General features: G+C 38.9%; 1 protein-coding gene across 2 annotated transcripts in view; it reads left to right on the top strand.

The window, feature by feature from the left end:
• The window catches only part of LOC133555107 (acid-sensing ion channel 1-like), a 161965-nt gene extending 152514 nt beyond the window's left edge, over positions 1 to 9451 (top strand). Inside the window, exons 7-11 of one of the 2 annotated variants that reach the window (XM_061904595.1) lie at positions 4955 to 5011; positions 6664 to 6817; positions 6900 to 6991; positions 7070 to 7149; positions 7228 to 9451. In XM_061904595.1, the coding sequence (XP_061760579.1) occupies positions 4955 to 5011; positions 6664 to 6817; positions 6900 to 6991; positions 7070 to 7149; positions 7228 to 7344 (500 nt within the window). In that variant the 3' untranslated portion in view covers positions 7345 to 9451. Of the gene's footprint in view, positions 1 to 4954; positions 5012 to 6663; positions 6818 to 6899; positions 7150 to 7227 lie in introns of both variants that reach the window. The other variant, XM_061904594.1, reaches the window with a different exon arrangement.
• The last annotated feature ends 4746 nt before the right edge of the window (positions 9452 to 14197 follow it).

Genomic DNA, 14197 nt, shown 5'->3' with positions numbered 1-14197 from the left:
GTCAACAGCCAAGCATTCCATCCAAGGTTTGGCATCGCACCTTAAGTGCAGCGCACCGTGCGAGTGCACTGCATGTGCAGTGATCCAATCCCAATTGCAGTGAATTATGGCGCCCAGTTCTGCTAGAGCTCTATGGTAGGTTCTTCAGCCTCCTTCAGTGGCGAGCACACAGGAGAGGAGACATGTTTACAATGAAAGGTTGTTTTGTGAACATGCTAAGTTTTCTCGCTCGCAACGTTCGCTTTGGTCATTGTTATGGTATTAGTTTATTTGTTGCCACTAGCTTTATTATTCCAGCAGGGGTCACTGTAGTTTGTGCACACTGCTTTCAGTTGTGTTGTTGGAAATAATTGGGTTTTTTGTTGTGTTTACTGCATACTTGCCAACACTCACGGATTTTCCGGGAGACTCCCGAAATTCAGGCAGAGGTGGAGGCCACGCCCCCTCCAGCTCTATGAGACCCTGACTCAGCAGTGTTGTGACCCTCTTAAACAGGACAATACTGCCATCTACTGTACACAGAAAAGAATATAATTTAAATATATTCTACATTTAAGTGCAGTCAAGGAACATACATTAGGGAGTCTGTTCTGAAGCCCACAGTAAAGAGACGTAACTTCATCACGTCGCCTGGTTATTGACTCCAACCCAATATATTACACCGTCGACAAGCAAAATGAAGAAATACGCTTGCAAGTTCCAGAACGATTGGAAACAAGAATTTCAGTTTATTAATACTTTTATTTGTAGATTGCACAGTTCAGTACATATTCCGTACAAATGGTAACACCCGAATAAGTTTTTCAACTTGTTTAAGTCGAGGTCCACGTTAATCAATAAGGAGAGTTTGAAGGGGGTATGTTGCCTGTAAATTTTGTAGAACAGACTTCTCCATTGAACACGGCGGCCGAACGGATATACTCAGCCATGAACGGTCAGCGAAGCACAAAGTGTCCGCAGTGCAGCATCGTTCACAACCCAGTTTTATGGGCCACCTTGCAAAATGGAGACCCGATGGTGTAACTTATGCTGAGACAAAGCTGGCTATGCTGATAGCTGGAACCAACATCCCGTTCTCATTCGCGGATGTCTACAACAAATCCGTGATATATGTTCCCAGATTCGGAGATCGCTCGCCAATACGCAAATGGCAGAACAAAGGTTACTCAAATAGTGAAAGGTAAGTGTTGTTGGGTTTTTTTAGTAACCAGCAAGCACAGTACAGCTAGTAGAACTGTGTTTTTATTACTGTGTATGTGATAGGTGCCGTCGGAAATTCAACTATTTCTTTTATTTATATATATATATATATATAATAAAAATAAATATATATAGCTAAAATTCACTGAAAGTCAAGTATTTCATACATATATATTTATATATATATATATTTATATATATATGTATATGAAATATATATGAAATACTCGAGTTGGTGAATTATACTCCATGCCCCCCGCCTCAACCACGCCTCCGCCCCACCCCAATCTGAAAAAGACAGATGTGAAACTTGAAAAAAAAAAAATTCTCCGAAAAATTTGAAAGCTCAAATATCAAAAAATATATGAAAGAGAAAAATGAAAATAAAAAAATATTTAAAAATCTGTTGAGTGTGAATCATAATTTCATTCAGCCTGAAAAAAAAAGTTTTCATTCTTTTTATTTTGAATACAGTGATGTATTTTTCAACATCCAAAAACCATAACCTTCAATATCAAAGTAAATTTTTTCAAGTGCAAAACTTTTGGCCTTGAATTAGCTTCATACTATAAGTACTTTCTCTCTAAGGCCTCTGAGAGGTGAAACTTTATATTGCACTTTAAGTTTGGATACAGTGAACACCACATGTAATAAAATTAAAAAATTAACTTCTGGAAAACTATCAAATTGAGATACCCGGAACCACCCATTGAGAGGAGTATAAAAGGAACATAATGTCACTCTGAATTAACAATCAAAATGTACATTGTTGTGATTTGTATTTCTGGTCTTGTCACCCTCAGAAGGGCGACACGACAAAAGAGACGTTGGAGACGTTTTGCTGAACAAAAAGTTGCTTTATTACAAGCAAGTGTCATTATACAGGACTGCAGTGCCTGAATGACGTCAAGTCAAAAAATGAGGCACTCCTAACTTGGAGGAGCCGAACCACCGTTTTATATTCCTTCTTACTCTGTCTGGGTGTGTGTTAATGCCGGAGAGTACAACCTGTCCATGTCCGGAGATGTTCATGTTTAAGGGACCGGAAAACAATCTCTATATAACTTAAATGTTGACATGAAGTCTCTCCTCCAGGATAGCGCTATCACTTTTGCAGTCCAAAGTCTGAATTTATTGCCTCTTTTCATGAGAGAGTTAACTCAGTCTACATGCAAATGTCCAACTAAGACTCCTTAATTTATTATGGACTCAACCATTATTTAGTCAAACCTGGTGGTTTGTTCTCTCCAAGTTCAATACAAACAATCACCATATGTCGAACATAATATGAGTTAATTAATTCACTTCAGTTGTCTTGTGAGTGTGACCGTAGCAGAAAAGGACCGCACGTATATTGCCCATGTTTGGATGTCATGGTACTAACAAACGTTTAACGTATCCGGGCCTTTATCTTTGAACTATGTGACTATTTAGTAGAAAATACATATATAATGTAGCGTCTATCAATTGATTCCAGTGATTTACTTAATAGTTAATATCAAACTGTCAAGCTTCCCCGCCCAAACACACACACACACTAGGGATCAATCGAGTATATCAGCACCGATATTTGCCATTTTGACGTATATCGATAGCGGCCTTTTTTATCGGTATCGGAAGATGTTTTATTATTTACAACTACAACAGAAATACATGAGCAGATTCAATATATACATATATGGTACCAGTATTTAGTAATAAAAAGTAAATAAAAATAGTGATAAGGGAGAGTATGTTAGGAGTAATAACCAATGCTCCTTTTTGCTAAGCTGCGCTGCCGTGCAGTTGTTTACTGATTTATGCTACTCATGTTAGGCTACAGTGGGGCAAATACGTATTTAGTCAGCCACCGATTGTGCAAGTTCTCCCACTTTAAATGATGACAGAAGTCTGTAATTTTCATCATAGGTACATTTCAACTGTGAGAGACAGAATGTGAAAAAAAATTCCAGGAATTCACTTTGTAGGAATTTTAAAGAATTTATTTGTAAATTATGGTGGAAAATAAGTATTTGGTCACTTCAAACAAGGAAGATCTCTGGCTCTCACAGACTTGTAACTTCTTCTTTAAGAAGCTCTTATGTCCTCCACTCGTTACCTGTATTAATGGAACCTGTTTGAACTCGTTATCTGTATAAAAGACACCTGTACACAGCCTCAAACAGCCAGACTCCAAACTCCACCATGGCCAAGACCAAACAGCTGTCGAAGGACACCAGGAAAATAATTGTATACCTGCACCAGACCAGGAAGAGTGAATCTACAATAGGCAAGCAGCTTGGTGTGAAAAAATCAACTGTGGGAACAATTATCAGAAAATGGAAGACATACAAGACCACTGATAATCTCCCTCGATCTGGGGCTCCACGCAAGATCTCATCCCGTGGGGTCAAAATGATCATGAGAACGGTGAGCAAAAATCCCAGAACCACATGGGGGGACCTGGTGAATGACCTGCAGAGAGCTGGGACCAAAGTAACAAAGGTTACCATCAGTAACGCACTACGCCGACAGGGAATCAAATCCTGCAGTGCCAGACGTGTCCCCCTGCTTAAGCCAGTGCCTGTCCAGGCCCGTCTGAAGTTTGCCAGAGAGCACATGGATGATACAGCAGAGGATTGGGAAAATGTCATGTGTTCAGATGAAACCAAAATAGAACTATTTGGTATAAACTCAACTCGTCGTGTTTGGAGGAAGAAAAATACTGAGTTGCATCCAAAGAACACCAGACCTACTGTGAAGCATGGGGGTGGAAACATCATGCTTTGGGGCTGTTTTTTCTGCTAAGGGGACAGGACGATTGGTCCGTGTTAAGGAAAGAATGAATGGGGCCATGTATCGTGAGATTTTGAGCCAAAACCTCCTTCCATCAGTGAGAGCTTTGAATGGTTGACCAAATACTTATTTTCCACCATAATTTACAAAAAAAATATTTAAAATTCCTTCAATCTGTATTCCTGGATTTTTTTTCACTTTCTGTCTCTCACAGTTGAAGTGTACCTATGATGAAATTTACAGACAAATGTCATCATTTTAAGTGGGAGAACTTGCATAATCGGTGGCTGACTAAATACTTTTCTGCCCCACTGTACATTTTACTGCAAATATATATTGCCTCCGAATGTTGGTTATCGGCCTCTATGACTACTAATAATCGGTATCGGCTCTGAAAAGAACATATTGGTCGATCTTTAACAAACACAAATAGCTGTCAACTAAGCCTCTTTCAAAATGTCACAGTTTTGCAAACATTTGTACTATGAACAAACGTGAACAAAGTTTCATCTAGGGATTCAGCCAGGAAATAGAAGCTTTTGTCTCGTGCACACACACTACATCACCATGACAACACATGTACATTCACGAGACAAGCACTGCCTGGATTGACACGGCCTTTTCAAACTTAAAGTGTAATTTTTTTCATTGATTTCAATGACATTCACAGGTGTTAGTAAAACTCCATGCTTTTTACACAACCAAGAAAAAAAAGGTCTCACGACAAAGAACTCTCATTAGTAATGAGAGATCCCCCTCTATCACGACGTAAACGCAGACTTAAAATGCGGACTGAATGGGAGAATACAAGACGTGTGACAAAAGTGCGTAAAAAAATACTTAGATGCAAATGTGTGAATATGGCCTAAAGTGCCAATAGACTAGCAAACTATATCACTGCACCTAAACCACTGATACTGAGCCCTGTTGCCTAATTGCATTTACGATAAGCCAGTACCTGATGTGTGTTGCTTTGTAGGCGACGCACCCTACTGCACCCCTGAGCTGTACAAAGAATGCGCTGACCCTGCTCTTGGTAAGAAAGAGGCTTTATTCAACTCTGGAAGTTTACAGAGAAAATACTGTATGTAACTGTAATGTACAAACCCCGTTTCCATATGAGTTGGGAAATTGTGTTAGATGTAATTATAAATTTGCAAATCATTTTCATCCCATATTCAGTTGAATATGCTACAAAGACAACATATTTGATGTTCTAACTGATAAACATTTTTGATGAGGAATGCTCATCAAACACTTATTTGGACAATCCCACAGGTGTGCAGGCTAATTGGGAACAGGTGGGTGCCATGATTGGGTATAAAAACATCTTCCCAAAAAATGCTAAGTCTTTCACAAGAAATGATTGGGCGAGGTACACCCCTTTGTTCACAACAGCGTGAGCAAATACAGTAGTCAAACAGTTTAACAATAACGTTTCTCAAAGTGCAATTGCAAGAAATTTAGGGATTACAACATCTACGGTCCATAATATCATCAAAATGTTCAGAGAATCTGGAGATATCACTCCACGTAAGCGGCATGGCCGGAAACCAACATTGAATGACCGTGACCTTCGATCCCTCAGACGGGACTGTATCAAAAACCGACATCAATCTCTACAGGATATCACCACATGGGCTCAGGAACATTTCAGAAAACCACTGTCACTAAATACAGTCCGTGGCTACATCTGTAAGTGCAAGTTAAAGCTCTTCTATGCAAAGCGAAAGCCATTTATCAACAACATCCAGAAACGCCGCTGGCTTCTCTGGGCCCAAATTCATCTAAGATGGACTGATGCAAAGTGGAAAAGTGTTCTGTGGTCTGACGAGTCCACATTTCAAATTGTTTTTGGAAATATTCGACGTTGTGTCATCCGGACCAAAGGGGAAGCGAACCATCCAGACTGTTATCGACACAAAGTTCAAAAGCCAGCATCTGTGATGGTGTGGGGGTGCATTAGTGCCCAAGGCATGGGTAACTTACACATCTGTGAAGGCACCATTAATGCTGAAAGGTACATTCAGGTTTTGGAACAACATATGCTGCTATTTAAGCGCTGTCTTTTTCATGGACGCCCCTGCTTATTTCAGCAAGACAATACCAAGCCACATTCAGCACATGTTACAACAGCGTGGCTTTGTAAAAAAAAGAGTGCGGGTACTTTCCTGGCCCGCCTGCAGTCCAGACCTGTCTCCCATCGAAAATGTGTGGCACATTATGAAGCGTATAATACGACAGCGGAAACCCCGGACTGTTGAACGACTGAAGCTCTACATAAAACAAAAATGGGAAAGAATTCCACTTTCAAAGCTTCACCAATTAGTTTCCTCAGTTCCCAAACGTCTATTGAGTGTTGTTAAAAGAAAAGGTGATGTAACACAGTGGTGAACATGCCCTTTCCCAACTACTTCGGCACGTGTTCCAGCCATGAAATTCTAAGTAATTTTTTTTTTTTTTTTAAATAAATAAAGTTTATGAGTTTGAACATCAAATATCTTGTCTTTGTAGTGCATTCAATTGAATATGGGTTGAAAAGGATTTGCAAATCATTGTATACTGTTTTTATTTACCTCTAACACAATTTCCCAACTCATATGGAAACAGGGTTTGTATTACATTATGCTTCATAGAATAAATCTCTGGTTTGAAGCAGACTGATTTGAATGACATTTTGCCCTCCAGACTTCCTGGTGCAGAGAGACAATGATTTCTGCGTGTGCGAGACACCATGCAACATGACCAGATACAGCAAAGAACTGTCCTTTGTAAAAATCCCCAGCAAGGCATCTGCTAAATATCTTGCAAAGAAATACAATAAATCTGAGCAGTACATTAAGTAAGTACCAAGTACGACTTTTAAAAGAAGGCCTGGAACTACAAATACTGTAATTAAAGTTAATGATTCTTTGGCAATGCAGGGAAAACATTTTAGTGTTGGACATCTTTTTTGAGGCTCTCAACTATGAAACTATTGAACAAAAGAAGGCTTATGAAGTGGCTGGACTTTTAGGTATGACATCACATGTTTGCAATATGACAACAACTTTTTTAAACCTTGGTTCAATTAACTTTTGCGCTTTGATTCCAGGTGATATCGGTGGACAAATGGGGCTTTTTATTGGTGCCAGCATACTCACCATTCTGGAGATATTTGATTATCTTTATGAAGTGAGACAACACTGGTCGAGAAATTAAATCAACTTCTTTGTTTAGTTATTGATTATTCTGTCCGTTGTATCCCCTCAGGTGATAAAGTACAAGCTGTGTCGCTGCTCTGATAAGAAGCATAAACACAACAACAACGATCAGGGTACTGTGCTGAGCCTTGATGATGTCAAGTGTCACGTCAGTAACTTTCATTAGAAGAGTTTCAGAGAGGGTTTTTGGACTTTGTTTAGTGCTGAATGCCAACAGACAAAGTGTCTCAACTGTGCCTGACCTTGTGGCTGAAACCAAAAAAAAGCCACTTGGATGAATAGTAAATGGTCTGTATTTATAAAGCGCTTTACTATATCTGGAATGATACCCAAAGCGCTGTACATTATACATCACATTCACCCTTTCATTCACACACTGATGACGGACTCTGCCATGCGAGGGGCTTACCACCACCCATCAGGAGTAAGGGTGAAGTTTCTTGCCCAAGGACACAACGGCCTTGTATAAGATGGTGATAATTTTGCAGTCTGTTTACAGCTCTTTGATACATACGGTAGCAACTGGGATGATGAAATATGGGCATGAAGTCAACTGAAGTTCTGATGTCTTGGCTAAATGGTTCGATTTTGTGGTCCATGTAAAATTGGTGATTTGCGTGTCAGTTTTGTCAACTTTTCAACTCATTCTTATTTTCATTTTAATGCCATCCAGGACTATAATGGGGGTATTTCCTTGTTAAACCCCTGACAAAAGCATGACAGTATATTGTTCTACCTCATCATGCAGGTTGGCTAAGAGCGAAAGTGACTGTATGAACAAAGCAAAACTGAGCAAAACAGGCAAATGTCATCTATTGAAAAGAAAATGTGACTTTGTGGCTTACTTTTCAAATGCAGAGCAGCAGTAGTAGACATTTACAGGGAGAACCTTTGATAACTAACAAGTAGAAAAGCTTGTGTGTTATCACAAAGACTGATTTTCATCCAATGGCAATTCAAAATGTCTATGAAAAATGCCATGACATGCTAATGCAGGGGTCGGGAACCTTTTTGGCTGAGAGAGCCATGAAAGCCAAATATTTCAAAATGTATTTCCATGAGAGCCATATAATATTTTTTAACACTAAATACAACTAATTATGTGCATTTTTAAGTCAGACCAACATTTTTAGAGTATAATAAGTCTCTAATTCTTTTTAATAACATTGTTATTCTAAAGTTAACCAATAATAAATATAATACTTCTTACCATTAATGCGACATCTTGAACAGGTGTGATAGAAAACGGATGGTTGGATTAAAATGCATGAGAATGTTTTATAATTTGAATGTTATTTTTAACATTGTGATTACCAGCAGAATTATTAATTACTTATCGTGTTAAGCAATGTCAGCTAAGATTTATCTGAGAGCCAGATTCAATCATCAAAAGAGCCACATCTGGCTCTTGAGCCATAGGTTCCCTACCCCTGTGCTAATGCATAGAACAATGTATTATAGCCTTCAATTTTCCTTCAGTCTTTACAATTGTTTTTATGAAAAACTAATGATTGCCTGGCAAGACAAAACTTGTGAATATTTTCCTTTATCAAGGGCATCGTATATCTAATCTGAGAGGATGGTGCAGGATCCAAAGTATGTATTGCATCCTCTAAAACAGGGTCAGGCCCAGACAATGATTGATTTTGGACCCATGCAGCACCATCCTCTCAGACTAGAGCTGTCATACTCGAATCTGTGAGCATGAATGAACTGATGTGCTTGAATGACAAGCGAAAATGTATTCTTAGACAATCTAAACAGTCTGGTTGTGATTGATTCAATGCCCTGAAAACAGTTTTAAGAAATGTCATTAAGCTTTTGATTTAAATTGTTGAATGTCTCTTTTTCTACGGCTCAAGTTGCATGTAGCACCGTGCCGCAGTCTAAAATGTGATTCATGGATGAATACTTAACCTGCATATATTGTAAATAGAGTTTGTATGCTGGTAGCATCTGTTTATTTTTATGTGTGCAACAACAAAAAGGTTGTACAATGTTAGTGCCAACGGGAGACCCACTAGTTGTGTTCAGCAGTGCCTGTCTGATAGTGTGTCTCAGTGGTTTGTGTTAACAAATGTATAACCCACTTGTATTATTCTGTTAATGTATAATGTTTATGTATGTATTTTCATTCATGCTCATTTGAGCTCAGTTCTAAGATCCAATAAAAAAACAGAAACAACTACATTAGCTGAAATTAAAATATAAACACTGCAGTTGCTATGGAAAGTAATACAGTTGTATTATTAAAGCTTAGTCTGATTATGCAATACTTGTTAGTCTGCTTTTCTGTATAATGGCATCAGTAAACACAATGAATAATAATAAATTCCAATTCTTTCTCAATTATGCACAGCTTCATCTTATCATCCATCCATCCATCCATCATCTTCCGCTTGTCCGAGGTCGGGTCGCGGGGGCAACAGCATAAGCAGGGAAGCCCAGACTTCCCTCTCTCCAGCCACTTCGTTTAGCTCTTTCCGGGGGATCCCGAGGCGTTCCCAGGCCAGCCGGGAGACATAGTCTTCCCAACGTGTCCTGGGTCTTCCCCGTGGCCTCCTACCAGCTGGACGTGCCCTAAACACCTCCCTAGGGAGGCGTTCGGGTGGCATCCTGACCAGATGCCCGAACCACCTCATCTGGCTCCTCTCGATGTGGAGGAGCAGCGGCTTTACGTTGAGCTCCTCCCGGATGGCAGAGCTTCTCACCCTATCTCTAAGGGAGAGCCCCGCCACCCAGCGGAAGAAACTCATTTCGGCCGCTTGTACCCGTGATCTTATCCTTTCGGTCATGACCCAAAGCTCATGACCATAGGTGAGGATGGGAACGTAGATCGACCGGTAAATTGAGAGCTTTGCCTTCCGGCTCAGCTCCTTCTTCACCACAACGGATCGATACAACGTCCGCATTACTGAAGACGCCGCACCGATCCACCTGTCAATCTCACGATCCACTATTCCCCCACTCGTGAACAAGATTGTGTTTTGCATATCATACACATCATTGGTTTTCAATAAAAAGTTTTATCCACCAGCTACTTTTATTTGTATCTGAAACACAAAAAATAGTGATTGTTGTTGTTTTTTGCCAGATCACAACAAAAATCACATTTGGGGGACAAATTATTTTATTGGAAATTTTTAAATCATGGCCTTGAAGGAGTTCTGATGAAGTTCATGTTCAAAACCTAAGGAGGCTGTTTGCAACATTTACACAGATGCCTAGAGGGCACCAACTTTCCCATGTATTTTATACAGTATATTTCGCCCTCTCACGGCTTCTCCTACCTAATGATGTAACGTAGCACATACACGTGCATTAGCTTTAGGTGTTGTTAGCTAATAATAGCCATTTGAATAGCTAGCGTTAGATGTCGTTGAATATATAGTCTAGCTTAACGACAACATCAGTGCAAATTGTTCTTGGCTCTTCTTGGACTGCTTTTGTATGTGTGCACCACTCCTACGTGTTGACGAGACCGGATGAGTGACAATTATTTTATCCGGGCCGTTTAAAATTTTTTTTTACAAATCCTTTGTAAGTGTGCAAAATACAGACAATTGTCAAAAAATGTGTTATGTTTAAACAAAAAATGGTAACATAAGCTAGTCGGTGGTGTTCTTTTTTATTTATTTCACACTCTTTATTAGCTAGATAGACAACATTCACACACTAGGGCCAATTTAATGTTGCCAATCAACCTATGTACTGTAAAATACAATCTATTCAAGATCTAAAATTGACTGAGCTCCTGTGTAATGCGTCTAAAGGGCTTATTGGCATTTTTTTCAAATATCATTCCATGATAGGTCTCTTTTCATCAAAAAAGTTCAAGTCGGTCATCCATTTCATTTGCATTTTTAGTATGATATTTATTTATTATTCCATAAAATCTTTTCCTTAATTTCTTAAATGTATATTGAATAAAGAGTGCATCTCCCAGTTGATGGCTATTAAAAGACATACTTTCAGAGGATAGGCATTTCTTTACAGTGTGTTTTAAAGAGATACAATTGAAAAAAATATTTATGGGTATAATATATTGATCAACTGATTCATGGAACGGTTTAAAGGAGTTTATATTAATAATATGATGAGGATTAATAATACGTCTCTCTTTCCATGTTGTCCATTTTGTCATTGTTGGTCGTGTTCTTGCTATATATTTTAGTTTTCAAAAATGTTACTGTAAAGAAGTTGCAAGTAGCACTTTTAACTTTGTATGAAATGTTGAGCGTTATTTATGTCATCATGAGTTGTTTTTAGTTCGTGGAAGAGTGGATTCATTGAGCATCGGGACACAGCCTGAACTTCTCAAATCATCGCAGGAAGTTTTTCTTTTTTTACTCGTGCGAGGCTAACAAAATCTTAGTCTAATTTATTATCTGGACATGAGAGCAAAATAAGACACTACAGTAATAGATGCCCATAATCCTGCTTAGCTGTCTTACTTACTCTTACTCTGTTTATTAAAACCCTGACGGATGTTTGCTTTACTTGAGCTGAATAGAGGCAAATATTTGCTGTAATACAGCTCTTCAGACTGCTGAGTCACTTAGTGAATCAGCAGTCTGAAGAGCTATATTAGACATTTCGCATCTAAATGGATAAGAAATGTAATCAGATGTGTCGCTTCTTCATATTTATTTTTTTCATAAACTGCAAAGTCATAAAACCTTTTTTTGTAACCTTAGCGTTTTTGTTTTTTTCTTCAAACCACAAAACAGCAGACTGCTGAATGTGTACTAAACAGTTCCTTCAATAGTCTCTTGTCCTGTTCTAAGACTTACACAACAAGGTCCTCTTTTATTGGAGTCTTGCAGGCAGAAGTGATGTCTGGCACAGTGAGTTATGTTTGAAACTTGGTAATGTGTGAAAGTAATATACAGCACATTTTCTATTGATTGGATAACTATTCTGATCCCTTGTTTTGAATTACTTTTAGCCAGCTATTGTGGAGAATGTCATTGAGATGTAGAGAAAAGTACAAGCTACTTTAGGAGGCACACTTAGAATTATTTGATTTTGTAAGTTTACCCTCTTTTAAGAGAGAAACAGAATACACAAAAATAACAAATAAACATAACTATGTGGTCAGATGAGACCAAAATAAATATATTTGGCATCAATTTGAAGCACTGTGTTTGAAGGCAGAGAAATGCTGAATATGACCCGAACAACATCATTATCAATCTGCTTCTTTGCTAGAATCACAGTAAGATGTCATCGTATTGTGGGGCTGCTGAATGGTTCCATGGACCAGAATTTAGATATGAATCTCCTGGCCTCAGTCAGAACATTGAAGATGGGTCTACTAGTGTAACAATGAACCAAAACGCACCATCAGAACAACAAACAAGTGGATTAAAAAAAAGCAAAATTAGGATCTCAGAATGGCCAGTCTCGCTAAAATTTGGAGTTGCCAAGCGAGAGCCTCTTAGTTTGGCCGTGGCTTTTTCAAGAAACATCTGATCTCTATTCTTGCTTTGGTTTCTTGGGGATCAAATACATAATTAATTTAATCAAATATAAATTAATTTACAACTTACTTAAAGGCCTACTGAAATTACATTTTCTTATTTAAACGGGGATAGCAGGTCCATTCTATGTGTCATAATTTATCATTTCGCGATATTGCCCTATTTTTGCTGAAAGAATTTAAAGTTTGCAACTTTTGGTCGCTAATAAAAAAGCCTTGCCTGTACCGGAAGTAGCAAACGATGTGCGCGTGACGTCACGGGTTGTGGAGCTCCTAACATCCTCACATTGTTTACAATCATAGCCACCAGCAGCGAGAGCGATTCGGACCGAGAAAGCGATGATTTCCACATTAATTTGAGCGAGGATGAAACATTCGTGGATGAGAATAGTGAGAGTGAAGGACTAGAAAAAAATTTAAAAAATAAAATAAAATAAAAAGGCTAGGGCAGTGGGAGCTATTCAGATGTTATTAGACACATTTACTAGGATAATTCTGGAAAATCCCTTATCTGCTTAATGTGTTACTAGTGTTTTAGTGAGATTATATGGTACCTGAAAGTCGGAGGGGTGTGGCCACGGGTGTGGTGACCGCCAGTATCTCCGGTGGTAGGAGGTAAGAGAGTCCGCAGCTGCAGGAGGACGCAAGCTCCGCTCATGTCTACGATAAAAGCTGACTTATTACCACAATTTTCTCACCGAAATCTGCCGGTTGACATGTGGTCGGGAACCATGTTCGCTTGACCGCTCTGCTCCATAGTAAAGCTTCACCTTTGGGAATGTAAACAAGGAAACATCGGCTGTGTTTGTGTTGCTAAAGGCAGTTGCAATACACCGCTTCCCACCTACATCTTTCTTCTTTGACTTCTCCATTATTAATTGGACAAATTGCAAAAGATTCAGCAACACAGGTGTCCGTAATACTGTGTAATTATGCGATTAAAGCAGACGACTTTTAGCCATGATCAGTGCTGGAAGAACATGTCCGCTACAACCGGTGATGTCACGCGCACGCGTCATCATACAAGTCATCATTCCGCAACGTTTTCAACAGGATACTTTCCGGGAAATTTAAAATTGCAATTTAGTAAACTAAACCGGCCGTATTGGCATTTGTTGCAATGTTAATATTTCATCATTGATATATAAACTATCAGACTGCGTGGTCGGTAGTAGTGGGTTTCAGTAGGCCTTTAAAGGTGCTGTTTACAACTCTTTCACAGTAACAGTTTCGAAGCAAAAACTATAACAAGAACACCACTGGTTCTTTTATGTTACCATTAGTGGTTTAACAGAACACATTTGTTTCAAACTGTCAATATTTTTCAGAATTACTAAGTTAATGTAACAAAAAAATTGACCAGCCCGCCAAAACATTATTGGTGCTAAAGGCGGTCACTCACCCTGTCTTGTCAACATGTACACGGAGGGAGCGCACATACAAAAACAGTCCAAGAAAAGCAGAGAACAATTTGAAGTCATGTTGTTGTTACGATAGAACAGGGGTCAGGAACCTTTTTGGCTGAGAAAGCCATTTA

The sequence above is a fragment of the Nerophis ophidion genome, linkage group LG06 (assembly GCF_033978795.1).
Source record: "Nerophis ophidion isolate RoL-2023_Sa linkage group LG06, RoL_Noph_v1.0, whole genome shotgun sequence".
Lineage (NCBI taxonomy): Eukaryota > Metazoa > Chordata > Actinopteri > Syngnathiformes > Syngnathidae > Nerophis > Nerophis ophidion.
This window is presented reverse-complemented; position numbering and strand designations above follow the sequence as displayed.